Raw genomic sequence first — 16,816 nt, 5'->3', positions numbered from 1 at the left:
TTTCGTAATAATATCCGAGTCTTTTTTTTTTTTTTTTGGCAAGAATAATATCTGGAGTCTAAGAAAATATAGATGAGTCTGTTCACGTGTTGGACGATTTGAATGAGAAGTTAATGCAGACGAATTTGAGTTGAACGAATACTCGGTCAGCATTAACAGGTCTGTGTCAAGATGTTTGTTGGGCCGAGTAAAACTTCATACTCTCATCCTCTTCACAATTTAGTCTATGTTGTTCTTTTCAAATTTTTCATGTTTACCATACAGCACTGGTATTCAGCTTCAAACCTTCAATTTGCGGCCAAAAATGGAGTTCTGGGGGTTCAGTACTAGCATTTGGTCGATTATCTTACAGCTCTTTCTCCTTATTTCAGCCTCTTCAGGTCTAGGAGGAGGTCAATTGGATAAGCTGGCATTGCTAGCCTTGAAAGCTGAAATGAATGATACCCTTGGCATCCTTAGCTCATGGAATGAATCCCTACCTGTCTGCAAGTGGCCAGGCATTCACTGCAGTCGAAAACACCTGAGAGTGACGGTGCTGGACCTCCAGTCAAGCCAGCTCAAGGGTCACCTGTCTTACCACATCGGAAACTTGAGCTTTCTCAGGGTATTAAACCTCCAAAACAATAGCTTCAGCCAGATCATCCCTAAAGAAATCGGTTCATTGTCCAAGCTTCAGGTACTTAATTTAGGCAAGAACAATTTAATAGGAGAAATCCCAGCTTGTTTTGGAAATCTTTCTTTTCTTAATATGTTTTCTGTGGAACAAAATAATCTGGTTGGAGCTATTCCAAGTAGCATTGGAAAATTAAAAAGCTTAACATTTCTTGCACTGGGTACAAATAACTTGACTGGTACTCTCCCTCCGTCCATATACAACCTCTCTTCAATCAAGCACATTTCACTGCTTGATAACCAACTAGATGGAACTCTTCCTTTTGGATTGGGGCTCTCAATATTTCCACAACTCGAAATCTTTCATTTCCACATGAACCAATTCAGTGGAGAAATACCAATTACAATCTCCAATGCCACCCACCTCTCAGAATTTGGAATCTCACAGAACCATTTTACTGGCAAAGTACCTAGCATGGCGAGGATGACAAATCTGTCTAGGGTAGAAATGGATGATAACAATCTTGGATATGGGGATAACGATTTGGGTTTTGTCTCTTCTTTGGTTAACAGCACTAAATTAGAGCTGTTGGGATTTAATGGAAATAAATTTCAAGGAGTTCTACCTGAGTCCATAGGCAATCTCTCAAAAAAGCTCAAGGCAATTAGATTGGGAAGAAATCAGATACGCGGAAGCATTCCAATTGGGATTGGAAATCTCATCAACTTGGGGATACTAGGCTTGGATATCAACCTATTAACAGGCCCTGTACCAAGCTCAATTGGTAAACTACATAAGCTGTATAATCTGTTTCTGAATCACAATCAGCTGTCAGGTACTATCCCATCTTCTCTAGGAAATCTAACTTCACTAAGCACATTGTTTCTCTTTTCAAACAACTTACGAGGAGGAATACCACAGAGTCTTGGTCAATGCAACAACTTGCTTGTTTTGGTTCTTTCTCAAAATAATCTTAGTGGTTTCATTCCACCTGAAATCCTCAGTTTATCCTCCTTGTCACAAGTTCTGGATTTGTCTAGTAACCATTTTACTGGTCCCATTTCTATTGAAGTAGGTAAGTTAAAGAATCTTGTTGCCTTGGATGTTTCTGAAAACAAGTTGTCAGGTTCGATTCCATCGGACATACGGAGTTGCAAAAGTTTGGAAACTTTGCATTTGGAAGGGAACTTGTTGGAAGGGATGCTTCTTGGTTGGTTGTTGGAGGTGAGAGGTCTTGAAGATATTGACGTCTCTCGTAACAACTTGTCTGGCACGATTCCTGATGCCTTTGGGAATCTCCCATTTTTGCGTAATTTGAATCTGTCATTTAATGATTTTGATGGTGCAGTACCATTGGACGGGGTTTTCCAGAATACTAGTGCGTTTTCTATCATGGGAAACGCACGGCTTTGTGGAGGTATACCTACCTTAAGACTTCCCAGATGCAATTCTACAGAATCGATTCCAAGGGTGAAAATCATTACCTCAATTGCTTGTAGCGGGGTTATTGTTATCATAGTGTTGTGCTTTTTGCTTATTCACCCGTTAAGAAAAGGAAAAGTGAAGTCGACACCAAGATCATGCTCATTGGGGGTTTCACAATTGAAAGTGTCATATGGAGATCTTCTCAAAGCAACTAATGGGTTCTCTCCCCGGAATTTGATTGGTAGGGGTAGGTTTGGGTCTGTGTATAGGGGAATTCTCCATCAGGAAGAAAGAATTGTTGCAGTGAAAGTACTTAATCTTCAAAGTTCAAGAGGAAGTTTTATAGCTGAATGTGAAATCTTGAAAAGCATTAGGCATCGGAATATTGTCAAATTAATAACTGCTTGTGCAAGTATCGATTTCAAAGGAAATGATTTCAAAGCTTTGGTGTATCAGTTTATGATGAATGGAAGTTTAGAAGAATGGCTACACAGTTCAGCTGATAGACTACCTGGGGCTCCCTTTGTGCAAGGGTATTTGAATCTTATTCAGAGGGTAAACATTGCCATTGACATAGCTACTGCTCTGGATTATATGCACAATTTCTTTCACAAGCCAATAGTTCATTGTGATTTGAAGCCTCGTAACATTCTCTTGGACAATGATATGAATGCCTGTGTTGGTGACTTTGGTTTAGCAAGGTACCTCACAAATCCACTCCACGCACATGAAAATTCTTCCAATGCAATAATGGGTTCCATCGGCTATATTGCTCCAGGTAACACTGGCTCTATACTTCAACTCTTCCCTTACATACAATATATGTGTTTCTTTAGTGCATTTTTTGACTGTATAATCTATATGACTTTGTACAAATACATTCCAGAGTATGGTATGGGAAGTCCGGTGTCAACATATGGCGACGTGTATAGCTATGGGATCTTATTATTGGAGATGTTTACGGGCAAGAGGCCAACTGCTGACATGTTTACAGATGGTCTGAACCTGCACAAGTATGTTCGGATGACTTTGCCTGAATGTGTGAAAGAAATATATGATCCAGTGCTTCTTCAAAGTAAAGAGCACAGCACTATCATTAATGCCAGGATGAGCAACAGGAATCACATTCAGAATGATCAAAGGCAAAGGGTTGAAAAATGCTTGGTTTCCATTGCTAGGATAGGAGTTGCTTGTTCAGTAGATTTGCCCAAAGCGCGAATGGAGATCGGGAAAGTGATCGATGAATTGCATCTAATAAGGGATGTACTAACTGGAACCAAGATGCCTGGAGAGCATATGATAACTACTTGAAGCCTATACTGTAACTAATACAACTGCTAGTGGTCGGGATCATGGAAACATGATAGTCCCGGACCACGCAATAATTACCCATCTATATGTACTGGGTTTTGACTATCATGTCATGAGCTTAAGGCTCATGCTTCGTGAAGGCTAATAGTCAGAGCTTCAGCTACTATACATTGTGCTACAACTACATACTTTGGGAGAGGATCTTGATGCATAAGCTGTTAAAAAATCCAATTCATTTAAATAGAATTAAAAAAGAAGGGCCAAAAAGCTCGAAGAGTTGTGCCAATAATTCGAAGCAACACATTTACACAGTTGGAAGAACAACTATTCATTTAATAGCCAATTGAGGTGTCCTCTTCTGGGCCATTGAAGATCTCCTACTGCTTCTTCTCCATGCATCAGCTTTTGTTCTTTATATTATGTCTCCCCACATTCTAATGATCAAAGTTTGAATAAATCAGTTACTCAAAAAAAAAGTTTGAATAAATCAGAAGTAAATAAGGCAATATAATAAGTCTTAATGATAACATCACAGTGCATGATCTAACAAGGAGCAAAAGTGTAATATATGACACAGGGACGTACCTCTCCCATAGAGACAGGTAGTGTTGCTCATCATTGAACTGGACATTTTTCCTACTGTGGAAGTCAGAAGCAGAGGTTGAAGATAAAAACTGGGAGCAGTCCTTCAAATACAAGCATTCCAGTAAAGGACACTCAAAATCAATAGTAGCACTTCCACTGTACAACATAGGAAGTCTCATCAAAACTAAGTTCTTCAATTTTGGAAAAATGGTCTTCTTCTTGTTCATTGTTTCCTTGTTTGCTTCAATCACTCTTTCCAAAAGAGGGCAACTGCCAACTGAAAGGTCTTCCAATTGATACAGACACTGAGCTGCCTCATAAGAGAAAAGACTTCCTACAAAGCTGCATTGTTCAATGGACACAACTTTAAGAGTCTGGAACATTGCAGGTGGAGCAGGACCATTACATATGCTTCTTACTGCATTTAAACTCCTCAATGACAAGTCTATCAATTTTGATTTTTCCGGCTCAAATCCTTCGCATCCAAATACATATTCCATTCCATCAACATCATTACAAATTAGAGTTTCCAGATTTCGTACTCTCTGCAACAATTTTGATGGTAAAAGTATGTTCCCCCAGTTATAACAAGAGTCAACCTCAAGTAACTTGAGACTGAATAGAGACCCTTGTGGTAAATCACCAAGACATAACTCTTTCATGAAATCTACTCGACTGAGATGCAAGTCTTCCAAGTTCTCAAACACAGGTTCTTTCGGAACCCATGTTGTTGTGCTCATCAACTCTTTCAAGTTCTCATCGCACCCAATTATAGAGAGATACTTCAATCTATCTAACCTCCTATGCTCATATTCCACACAAAAATCAATCAACCCTTTGCACTCTACCCACTCTAGCTTCTCTGCTTTGTTTATTACCACAAAGACAAACCAATCCGGTAATGTGCTGATGGCTGTGTCAAGTGTCAAGCATACTGAATTATAACAATATTGAGAGACCACCGTCTCGTCATCTCTTCCAATACATATATCAAACTCAACCCAATTCGGGTTGAGTTCAACATTTTTAGGGATACAATTTGCATGGGAGATCCAAACCTTCAAAACTCTTAAATATGGCAAACTAGTCAACTCATCAAAGCCAGCATTGGTTTCTCCTCCTCCTCCCTCAACTTCACTCCCCCAGTCCCAAAACCCACATTGCATGTACAGTTCTTCTAGTTTATGCAACTTTGAAAAAACTTTTGATGGAATTGTGACAATATGTCCACCAGTCAAATCCAACATCCTTAGATTGGTTAAATCTCCTATTTCTTTTGGAAATTCCCCAATGTGTGATTCTCTCATACTAAGGATCTCAAGTTTTTTCAGTTTTCCAAGCATGGAAATGTCAGTTATGATCTTCAAATCATCTAAATGCAAAACTTGGAGGTTGGCTAGAAGACTGAATGATTGGGGTAGTAATAAAATGCAAGTGTTGCTAAGATTTAAGACCCTTAGTTCATTGGAACTTTGAAAGAAGGCCTCTGGGAACTTTTCTATATGGCAATTATCTTGTAGTAATAAAACCTGGAGTTTTGGACATACCAACTCTTCTGGTAGTGTGCGGATTTCATTCCCCATTAGTGAGACCGCAGAGTAGCCTTCTTGTAATTGACGTGGCCAATCCTCCAAACTGCGGCCAGCTTTTACAAAAAACCCGTGACCATCTTCAGATAGTGCAATTTTCATGGTTGTATCCCGAACGACATCATGCATCCTTACACATAGTTCTTTGCCACTATCTAAAAGCAAGCTTGAATTCTTAAGGTATGTGACCACCATATGTAGTGTTTCTCTAGCTTCTTCAATTGTGTCAGCATCTCGAAACACACCTTTCCCAATTGCATACCTAAACAAGTCTTCTATTGGGATGTCATAGTCTTCAGGAAATAGGCTACAAACCAAGAAGAATGACTTGCAATCCTCATCTTTCAAGTAATCGTAGCTTAACTTTATACATTGGGATGCATCTCCCTTATCGTCAAGGTTGGCAGTTTGCGAGTTGTTTAGTCTTTAAGCTGCCTTTTTCCATTCTCGCAGGTCTTTATCTCCAAGTGCCCTTGCAACTGCTATCAATGCAATTGGTAGACCACAACATTCTCTAGCTACCTTCCTCGCTATATCCCTGAAAATGGTCATTTCGAAAGACCTTCTTGCATTTCTCATAAATAAGGTCCAAGAATCCTCTTCCGAGAGGACATTAAGGGTGATCATTTCTTGGCACTCCATGGCATGACAAACATTCTGTATCCTTGTTGTGAGTAGGACTTTGGAATTGCATTTTTGAAGTTCCTTGTAGCTGGGAATCCCTATGCTTGACAATTCTATTCTCTCCCAAATGTCATCCAAGATTATAAGGATTTTATTTTTTCTCATTATCTCTTTGTTCAATCTAGAGGCTCTTCCACTTTGTGACTTCTCTTGTAAATCGATCCCCAGCAGCTCTGCCAATGTGTGCTGAATTTCCATCAAGTCAGGGCTTTGGGACATGACAGCCATAATCACATGATGAAAAATCCCATTTTTGCGGGCTTGATTACCAACATGTTTTACCATGGTTGTCTTGCCAACGCCTCCCATTCCATAGACCCCGACAGCTGAGACCTCATCATCTTTTAGCGCTTTTGTAACCTTGTCCATGGCTTCCCTTGTTGCTTCAAATGCTTCAAAATCTCCCATGATGATTCCAACTGGTTGTACTATACTGCACACAAAGTCCACAATGGCATCGGCAAGTTCTCTTTCAGTCCTACAAGTAATTAACGGTCAAATATCATCAGGAAAATTAATGATAAATTCAAAAGAACAATTTGAACTCTTGCTAATGAAGATAGTATCGTGATGCTTACTTATAATTTTGTGTATGCCACCCAGAAAACTTTGCCACTTGTGCTAAAGCATCTCTCCACTCCTGCACCTTCTCTGATTGGTGTCGGTTAGAGTTTTCATGCTTGGTGAAAGCTTCTTCGAAACTCCTTTTCTGAAATCGAACATGACTAGGTTCGACATGATAGAAAAGTGGAAGAATTCTGTTTTCATCTTTCATGCATTGACAAATCTTTGCAAGTTCCTCCAAACACCAAATAGAAGAAGCATAGTTTTGGGAGAGAACAACAATTGCTAACCTTGATTCTTCAATTGTTGTTAGGAGAGTGGGAGAAATGTCAGCCCCTGGTGGCAGGTCTTTGTCATCGATGAATGTTTTAATTCCTCTTTTGTTCTGCAGACGATCATATAATTCAAATGTAATACCCTTCCGAGTATCTACACCCCTGAAACTCAGAAACACATCATACTTCCAACAACGAACTGATGTAGGAAGCGGTGCAGGGGCTGTGTGGGAGCTTGAGGCCATTGAAAACCACAAAAAAGGAAAACAAGGTCTCAAGAACAGGCAAGTGAGGAACTATATCAAGGAAAGCAGAAACCGCAGAAACCAAACCAAAAAAAAATAAAAAAAATCCAAGAATAGCTGAATAGTTAGATGCTTTAGGAGCAGATCACCAGAAAGAGGTAGATAGAGAGTAGACTTTTGCAGACTCGAGACATTTTAGCATGTCTTTTACTTGCTCAGCCAACCTATACTATATCTCTACTTGCTGCTAACGTTTAGTTCTGATAGCAAGTCCTTGTATATTTTTCTACAATGTTGCCTACAAAGGAAGCAACAATAATTAATGTATTCAAAATTTCAAATGCCATGTCATCTTTGTTGTAGTATATATGAATCATGTTGTAGTATACATGAGTCAGAGTATAAATGTCTATATCATGTAATAGGTACTTGAGTGTATAATATAGGTATAGAGACTTGTGTGACATACTTGATGCCAAAGGGCAACAAGCATGGCAATTGTGATCATTACAGCCACCATGTGGAGCTGCAGCCCTCAATCAACCAAGAGAAGAATGTTATCAAATTGGTTTTCTCTTGGAGCATTCACACTACAAATGTACTCCTATAAATACACACCCCTTTGGGAGATGAATAAGATACTTGAATCTCCATTCTTTCTATACAATTATTCTCTCCCTCTCTCTGTTAATTTATGCTTGTACTTAAACAATCTTTGATTTGTTCAGCCAATGTTTAAGAATCTCTCCACTTGCAGGCTTATTCGCCCTCCATTAGAACTCCAACTAGAACATGTTAAGTAGGTAATTGTTCGTTGACCTTTTAGCTCTTGACCTAAAAGCATTGACCTTTTCAATGATCATCAAACCATAGTCACACAGCGCACGCATGATCCCTGAATTAGGGGCGTATTGACTATGGAATATAGCTGCCAATTCTTCAGAATCGAATGCGTATGCCTGCGATGTTTCTCTATCAGTGATTTAGTTAAAGACTGCCATTGGTGGTCGGGTCATCCTACCCATTAGTCACTAAACAAAAGCATGCAGAAACCAACATACAGAGATCTTCATTATCAAATTCCAAATTAAACAACTTGAGTTTTTAATATAAGAAAGAGACAAAGGGGCCAAAATTCACCGATAATAAACAAGGCATGAGTTGATATGATCACACACTTTGGAAAACAACTAGTGATTAACTGGAGAACATACAGTAATATAAGTTTCCCTTGAGCCTCTTCCAATTCTTTCAGAATTGATCAGGACGGACTTGATCATGTACTTTGGGAAACAACTACTCATCAACTGGAGACAGATGACCTAACACCTCCAAACATGGTTGCCAGAATCCAAATAGTTACGCCAGGGTTGCAGTCATAGCTTCCTTTTAGGAGAAAGATCAATTCGTGCTTCAAAATGGTCTACTCCAGTTTTGGTTTGCAATTTTGTACTCCTGAGAATTGAAACCTGAAAGATGCGAAAAGTTTTATAGTTATCTCACAAGGGATTCAAAATTCATATTAGAAATAAAAAATCTTGATTTAGGCAAAGGATGAAGCATTTAGTTTTCAAGTTGCCATTAACAATATATTCTCACACTTACCATCACTAGTTTGCTAGCAAACACATTCATTTATTTAAAACAATAATAATAGATAATACCATTCTACAGAAAGGATTGGTGTTATGGAAGAAAGCATCTGTTCAATTCTAGAGGTTCTGCAGTCAAGCTCCTAATTTTAGACTTTAGCTACATTTGCACATCTCATGAAATGGGCACATCATGTCAGGTCACGTCAGTAAATCCAGGGCATATTTTAGTCCATTTTTGCTATTATGGAAGGTTTTTATAATCTCAATACAACTTTTCTGTATATAAAAGGTTTAGGAAATCAATTATTGATGCTATTGGTGTCTCTATCTCAGTTGCCATTTTAGTACATTTCCTACAATTCATTTTTGCACCGGATATAGGCAATGACTGCTCTCCTGTAAGGATGAGATTGTTGTGAAAGAACAACACAAGAATAATCAGACAATGAGAGCTTTCGAGTATAAAACTAGACCAAGAGAAAGAGAACTGATGAGATCAAACAGAATGATATACCTTGGGTCGCTCCATAGAGCTTCCAAAAAATCCTATCCCAAAGGATAAGGAAGAGTAAGCAGCTGCAATCTCAATAGCTTTTAACTTTGGAGAACTTCCTGAAACCTAAAGAAACTGATAAACATAAATCTTTTCCACATAAACCAGCACAAAGAAAAAAAGGTTCAAGCTTGGAACTCACCATCACAGGAGCATCAGCTTGCACAGCTAGAAATCCGGCACTTCTATCAGTACAATTTTGATTACTCTCTTGAACAAAGGAGCGTAAAACTTTCATGCAAGCAGAGGCAGGACCTGCCTGTGAACTAAGCAAAGAATATGACTGTCAGGTTCACGTACTGAGCTTTATGCAGACAAGAATAGGCATGGCGTATGAACTAAGCAATTGGTAAAAGAAACTAATGTTCTACAATACCAAATTTCCAACATAAAGAATCATGATCAATTCAACTTTGGGGACTTCAATATGCATTAAAGCAGGAAGTGCCAGGAACTGAAGTCTTTTTGGTGAGTGTGTGTGTTACTCTATCTACATTTTTCATGTATTGAAAATGATATATAGGTCAAACATACAGTGATAAAGAGACACAGCACTCTCGAGCTGCAAACCCTTTCATCAGATATTCTCCAGCACCACTTACACAACAACCGACTATACATGGAGCCCCAAAAAGACCTTTGGAGGATACCCAACAGCCTGAACCATGCATTGCTGCTAACCCTACACGCCCACCAACCTGTAATTTTCCCACATACAAGCAGATGGTTAGATTATCAGTCACTACAAACAGAGAAGGGCAAAACTTTATTACTATAAGTCACCTTTAATGCAATGCCTCCACTTGAGGCACCAGATGCAATTTGTCCGTCAGCATCTACACAAATAACTCCTACAGTGTCCATGATGCAATCCTCCTCTGCCCCATTTTTATTCAAAAAATCACATGGTTGAGCTTCTAATTCTGAAACACAAATGCAATAACACTCAGAGAAAAATATACTTGCTGAATATATTATATGGTCAGACAAACGGCAAATAAGAATGAGCAAGAGGGTTGAGAAAAATGCATGATCAGAGAGTATAAAATTTAAAACTCGCATACTTATAACAGGAACAAATTACCAATATATCTTTAGTGGAGAAAATAACCTGGGTCCAAAACTTTGCTGCTAAACTAACAGCACATCAGACTGTTAATAGGGCAAGGCAAGAGGAAAAGGAATATAGAACATATTATGATATGAAGTGGAATCAAAGTATGTCATGGTCCTTTATTTTCAATTTGTAAATCAATGGTTCAGAAGTTTCTTTTGGAACCCTGGTGTAAAATATCCCTTACATATTATGGCATAGCAAAGCAACAACAGTAACGATGATAACGATATAGGATAGCGAAAATTGAACTAATTGATCAGTGTCATCACCAAGAAATGATATGTAAACGGGGGAAGATGAGCTGTAAATAATATCAGCTTTGAAAAAGAAAGTACTGGTGCTTTTGACATAAAAAAGTGATGAGGTACCTGGAATTCCAGCAGCCTCTTGAGGACTACAAGGAAGTCCACCAGCAGAAGTTTCTGTCTTTGCTTTTGCATCATCTACCATTGCTTTGTACTTTTTCCAATGTGTTTTTGCCCTTTCCGTTACCAGCCACTGTTTTGGAACACACAAGTTAATCAATAGATTCTAAGAAAGAACTTCATGGCTGAAATCAGAGCCTTAAAATTGTAAATCGCACATTCAATTAAACAAAGATTAGTGATTTTTGAATAATTGGTTAAAAATTATATTAGACAAAGTACAAGAAATGACCTCATCAGCAGCTGATGTGCTTTCCGACAAAGCAATGCCCTTGGACTTCGCCCATATGCGGGCACCTTCACCAACGAGGAAGCTACAAATCAAAGAGCGTGCTTCATCAGTAAATTAAGCAAAAGAACACGACGGAAAATGAAAAAGAAACAAAAAGGAATGGGCAAAGAATCTACTAAAAACTACACATATGTAAGCGATAAAATAATAGAAAGAAAATACTATTGAAGTAGGGATATAATTAGATTAAGAAGATATTGTTAAAAAAATTAGAATAAGAACACTATAATTTCTGAGTAGGAGAGACTGATTATTACATGGGAGGTATTCGGCCCAACTGGGAGGATCCCATCATTTGCTCCTTGGCCAGTAAAGCAGCAACCTTGATGGGGTTTTTGACACCTGGTCTACATCATATGCAAGAAATTTTCAGTAAACACATGGGAAACTGCATAGTATGAATCAATCAAGGAAGTCCTAATACGTAATCAGAATCAGATAACCAGCAATTTCTAGAGAAACTATATCATGGCATCATTACTAAATTACGTAATCTTCAGTCAGGAGAAAACCTGGCAATGCTCCAACAGCTCCAAATACTCCAGAATTCCCGTCCATAATACTGGCATCACATTCTACACGACCATCTTCAGTCAAATTAGACCCCCGGCCTGCGTTCGTGATTGGATCATCCTAAAGGAAAGCAATTTCATTCAAAACAGACTCAAAACAAACACTACAAGATACGCTAGACACCATATATTGCTCTCACATAAAGAGAAGACACTTCTACCAACAAACCCTCCACAATTCCATCGACAAACTGAAATCACGAGGCAAAATATCTGATCTTTCTTAGACACTGTAACCTTCCTCTTATATGATCTGGCCTAACTTTTATCCGAAAAATCTATACAACTCCCAGAATACACATTCATTAGCACCAAAGTTAAAGCCAAACCACAATGGTAATTCTTGCATAAGAAAAAAAGCGAGGCTATTGGATCCCACATTGACTAGTTGCATACATATCACACTTGATATAAACATACCTCCAACACTTGAATAGCTGCAGTGACAGCATCTATGCACCTACCAGAGCCCTGAAGCAAAACAAGACCAAACATCAGTTATAGACAAAAGCTTCCCATTACTCAAATTCTAAAATGGGAATTGATCAAGAGAGACCTGGCGGAGAATGGAAGCGGCGGCGAGGCAAGCGCGTTTCATGGCGGACCTGAGGGCCTTCTCGTTGGAAGGCGCGTGGTATCCAGCGCCGACATGAACGGCGACGAAGAATCTGTCGTTTTCATCTTCTAGTAGTTGCTGTTGTACTTGTTTAGCGGCAGCAGCCATGTGTCTCAAAGTTTCAACTGCTTCCCTGCTTCCTTTCGTTTACTCCACTCTTCTTATGCTTTTGTACTTCTTGAGTTCAAGACTTCGTGGCACTTTGCTTTTTTTATATTTTTTATTGATATATATATATATATATATATATATATATTTATATTTTTAATATGTATCTAAAGCTGGTCCATCAATAGAACAAACCCGGTGTCTGGTATGGCTCCAGATGTCACATGACACATCCGACTTTCAATCACGCGAATAATTACCATGTTGTATACATGGTGTTTGATTGATTGAGCTCATCCTTATAGTTTAAGGGTGCTTTTGTTTTGGGTTAGTATAGAGCTGACCTTTAGTTTACCTAATTGTCAGTGGATAGAGCTGATCGACTCATGACCTCATTTTTGTCAAAAAATTCCAAATCGCTCAAATGACTTGTTGGAGGCGAGAACAAATCCACACAGGGCATTGGGCAACAAGCCTTAGCAGAAGCAATGTTGGTGCAAAGAAAATATCTTTTTAGATTGATACATCGAAACAAATGGTACAAAAAATACAATGCAGAAAGGCATGTCTCAACCAACATATTTGTGTCTATAAATATTACACATTTCCGACTTCTGCTCAACATTTACTCTCATAAAATATAGAATTACAAATGACATACAACTTTTGCTTCTTGTTTTAAAAAATGGCATATGATTGAAAACTGAAAGACTGGTTTCATATCAGCGACTGAAGAAGAGAGCTTTACACTGCTCGACTGTATCTTCAGGGCTGGTAACTGCAAAAGGGTAGACCACTACAAGCTTAGCCCTAATTAAATATTGCTAATCAATGAGGAGACGGCTGTAAGTAGCCGGAACTTGAGATGTAGACTTTACCTGTATGACCCACAGTTCGTTCAGATTCATAAATTTCATGGTCATTTCCTCCCTACAGAAATGCAACTCGCAATTCTTAGCACCCGAACAAAGGAAGGTTCAAATGTAAAGGATAAAACATGAGGCTGGAACTTAGGAATTTATTGAGAAGGGGTCAAAATGGTAATGAGCAACTGTGGTGGAAGAAGAATGGACCATAAGAACTATGGAGTATGGACTAACCTCGTAAGTTTTGTCACCGAAGAAATGGATTTCTTGAAATTCCTCCAGGTATCTCAAGCAGTATGTCTTGTCCCAACCTTGAGGAAAAACCTGTAGCAAGCATTGTTAAATGTTAACCATACAAATTCAGTTTCAACGAAAATGTCAACCACCTGTTATTACTTACTAGTCTATTCTAAGGATTGCCAAGTAAAAATAAATAAGCAATTAGCTAAGCACTTATTCCAAGATTCATCAAAGCATAAATGAATATCAACTATCACTGACATCAAAGCTTATCTGTCCTCCAATGGAAAATGTCAGGTTAAAGTGAGCAAACTTCTCACGAAGGATAGAAATCATTTTGGGGCGTACGTTGTGAACCTGCAAACCAATATGATGACTTATTAAATAAGATAATTTATAAAGAATTAAATGAAATAACATTTTAACTATTTTGTTGCATAAGTATCTAACCTTGTCATATCTTTCAAATTCATCTCTTTCCTCTTGGCTACAGTTTCGCCCAATCGGTGATACATTAATCATCCCACTTCGGAACTCAATAAATGTACCCCTACAGTTATAATTAAAAATAAGTATAAGTTTTTCCATACACAGGTTAAGCATTAGCAAAGGTTCCCCACTCCACTAACCTCTTTATCGGTATGTCCAAGTCAGCAATATAGTGAAGTGTAAAATTGATAAATTCCTGCACAATTGTAAACAAATCTATTTCAAAACAGTGCTTCAGACTTCCTTAGGTCTCTTCCAAGTACAGAAACCAGTACAATACAACAGAGGATATGTTTTACCTTGATCTTATCATCTCCAAGATGTGACTTCAAGCTCTAAAAATGAAAAACAATGAAAAACGCAAAACCCATCAGTCCGGTATTTATCAAATACATGGAGGAAATGGAAAAAGAATACAGTACTGTCGTGGATCCATAAACCAATAATCATTAATGAGCATCTAAACCTAGCTAAAGGCTTTTCAGTCTCGGAAAGTGCAGAATTTCTGACAAATAGAAACTAAATTGACGAGGACAATGAAGAAATGAAACATAAGTATGTACCATACAGAACCTACAGGTTACAGCACATGATTACCTTAATCTAATAGGCTACCTGACCTTCTATTGGCCACAGATAATCACATTTCCTCTCTTAATGAAACTAAAAAGAATCCAGACAATAAGATTGTAACATGGATATATTTAACTTTGCTAGAAGGGTATCCACTTTCTTTTTGTTCTTTTTTCTCTGAGAAAAGGTTTTTATGTTAACAATACATACATTGCTCAAATTTGGGGTATCAGATCAGTAGATTTTGTTTCCTTCTGTTCTCAGCCATACATTTATCTAGCAAAGGATCATGAGTTACAATTAAAACATCTTTTTTGCCACATGATGCTTAAGAATATCAACCAACTTTCACATAGTTGATTTATATTTCAAAGAAAAATCACTTAAACAGCACACACCATGAATGTGAGAATTTGTGTTCTATTATCACCACTAAGTTTTGACATACCTGGGTGCCAATGAGCTTCCCATCTTTGTGAGCCACAAGACCATTCTCAGAAAATACATAATCATAGTCACCCATAACTGCAAAGACAAAGGTACAGTTAATAGATATAGTCGATGGAATTTGAAAACAGTAAAAACATAGCTATTTATTTAGCCACAACAGCCCTCAAATCTAATATCAATAAGATGTTTAAGAGTAAGAGGAAAAGGAAAAGAGTACCAACCTATAGAAAATTGTGTTGTAAGACATTCTAAACGCTAATCATAGATAGAACAAAACAATTGCAATTGTACTTAAACACACAGAGATATAAGTTTTGCATAGATCCTTAGGTATGGGGAGGAAAGCTATATCATCAAGGTCCAGTAAAAACAAAGATCAGAATTCAAACAATGGACAAGTACCATATATCTATACTTGACTGCTACTATAGTTTGAAGTCAGTTCTCCATTACATACAATTAAATTATAATACATCTAAAGTTGTTGATTACATTAAAAATGAAGAAATATATACCTGTCTTTCCAAGCTGCTCTGTTATCTTAGAAAGGTTGGATCCTCCCACAATGCCCACTGTAACAACCTGAAATCCAACAAGGATATAATCATCCACTGAGACACTCACCGCCCAACCCCTCATAAAAAAAGAGCCCCTGCATATATGTAAACTTCCAGACGAGTAAGTTATGTACCTTCCTGAGTTCTCGCATGAATCCTAACATTTGCGGAGTAACATCCTAGCATTCCAACGAAATGTATGAATTAGAGATGTTTTAAGGAGCGTGTACATACATATGAGTACATCCATATTGAATCAGTAAATTATTGTTTAAGATCCCTACTTAAAAACAAACGAGACTTAGAGGAAACTAAAACCAGAGATATCGTACCTTTCTGGGAGCAGTGAGAGTCCCATCAACATCAAACAAGGCAATCACTCCAGGCTTCATAACCGCCATTTACAGCCTGCTACTTTTCCTGCAAACCAAATTCAGAACAACACAATGCTCAACTTAAAGTTTAGATCTTTTGATCAAAGAACTGAGCTTCAGCTTGTCCAAAATGGACCCTTTGAATCGAAAACTAGAATTCGACTTTGGAAAACAACATTATGCAATTATGAAGAACCAATGCCCAGAAAACTAAGCAATAAAACAGCAAACAAGTATCCACCCAGATGTTGAAAACCAATGAATCAAGCATTAAAACCCCAAACCCAGTAAGATTTTACTAAAGACACTGCATTGAGGCCTACACCGTGAACTAGAGCACCCTTAAACCCATCAACCATCATAAACTGAAGAAACCAAAGAACCCAACTTTATATCAAACCCAATGAGAAAAACAAAAAAGATTTGAACTTTAAGATTCAGACTTAATGAGATTTAAAAGTTCAAAGGATGTTGGGATTCACCTTGTAATTGGGTCAATGCGAAAGAGAATGTGAAGCAGATCCTTTGCAGTGCTGGAATCGCTTGTGAGAGTTGTTTATATAGAGGATCATGCAGTAACCCAATTGGACTGAACAAATGAAGAGGGCCAGTGATGGATGGACACGTGTCCTTTGAAGGAGAATTACTCTTCCCTCTTCTTTTTTGAGAGGTAACTTGAGAGTTGAAGGTAGACTAGT

The 16,816-nt window shown here is 38.1% G+C and overlaps 3 protein-coding genes and 1 pseudogene across 6 annotated transcripts; 1 reads left to right on the top strand and 3 right to left on the bottom strand.

The window, feature by feature from the left end:
- Nucleotides 1–66: 66 nt before the first annotated feature.
- On the top strand, nt 67–3,511 carry LOC112181350 (putative receptor-like protein kinase At3g47110). Of its 2 annotated transcripts, XM_040516039.1 has the most exons (3): nt 67–1,448; nt 1,689–2,816; nt 2,925–3,511. In XM_040516039.1, the coding sequence occupies exons 1-3, from the start codon at nt 227–229 to the stop codon at nt 3,347–3,349; spliced, it is 2,775 nt and encodes a 924-aa protein (XP_040371973.1). In that variant the 5' UTR covers nt 67–226; the 3' UTR covers nt 3,350–3,511. The 2 variants fall into 2 exon arrangements, with proteins under 2 accessions (XP_040371973.1, XP_024175502.1); XM_024319734.2 differs by having other exon boundaries at nt 67–2,816.
- Nucleotides 3,512–3,562: 51 nt separating this feature from the next.
- LOC112168033 lies at nt 3,563–7,631 on the bottom strand (annotated as a pseudogene).
- A 704-nt stretch (nt 7,632–8,335) lies between these two features.
- On the bottom strand, nt 8,336–12,652 carry LOC112173907 (putative threonine aspartase). 3 transcript variants are annotated; one of them, XR_002925772.2, is made up of 11 exons: nt 12,402–12,652; nt 12,266–12,316; nt 11,786–11,906; nt 11,531–11,615; nt 11,214–11,295; nt 10,925–11,054; nt 10,223–10,362; nt 9,974–10,137; nt 9,582–9,705; nt 9,401–9,498; nt 8,336–8,760 (listed from the first exon to the last, which is right to left on the bottom strand). XR_002925772.2 is itself a non-coding variant. In XM_024311602.2 (11 exons), exons 1-11 carry the CDS (start codon nt 12,567–12,569, stop codon nt 8,668–8,670), a joined length of 1,263 nt encoding a protein of 420 aa, XP_024167370.1. In that variant the 5' UTR covers nt 12,570–12,652; the 3' UTR covers nt 8,336–8,667. The 3 variants fall into 3 exon arrangements, 2 of the variants coding, with proteins under 2 accessions (XP_024167370.1, XP_040371985.1); XM_024311602.2 differs by having other exon boundaries at nt 9,401–9,505; XM_040516051.1 differs by having other exon boundaries at nt 9,401–9,505; nt 10,223–10,317.
- Nucleotides 12,653–13,060: 408 nt separating this feature from the next.
- Nucleotides 13,061–16,816, bottom strand: LOC112183009 (phosphomannomutase). Its single transcript, XM_024321596.2, has 12 exons — nt 16,601–16,816; nt 16,077–16,164; nt 15,879–15,923; nt 15,703–15,769; nt 15,186–15,262; nt 14,464–14,499; nt 14,305–14,360; nt 14,126–14,225; nt 13,937–14,032; nt 13,670–13,759; nt 13,448–13,499; nt 13,061–13,347 (listed from the first exon to the last, which is right to left on the bottom strand). Exons 2-12 carry the CDS (start codon nt 16,143–16,145, stop codon nt 13,292–13,294), a joined length of 744 nt encoding a protein of 247 aa, XP_024177364.1. The 5' UTR covers nt 16,146–16,164; nt 16,601–16,816; the 3' UTR covers nt 13,061–13,291.

The sequence above is a fragment of the Rosa chinensis genome, chromosome 1, assembly GCF_002994745.2.
Source record: "Rosa chinensis cultivar Old Blush chromosome 1, RchiOBHm-V2, whole genome shotgun sequence".
Lineage (NCBI taxonomy): Eukaryota > Viridiplantae > Streptophyta > Magnoliopsida > Rosales > Rosaceae > Rosa > Rosa chinensis.
The sequence above is the reverse complement of the archived record's forward strand: the minus strand, read 5'-3'. Positions and strand labels throughout refer to the sequence as shown.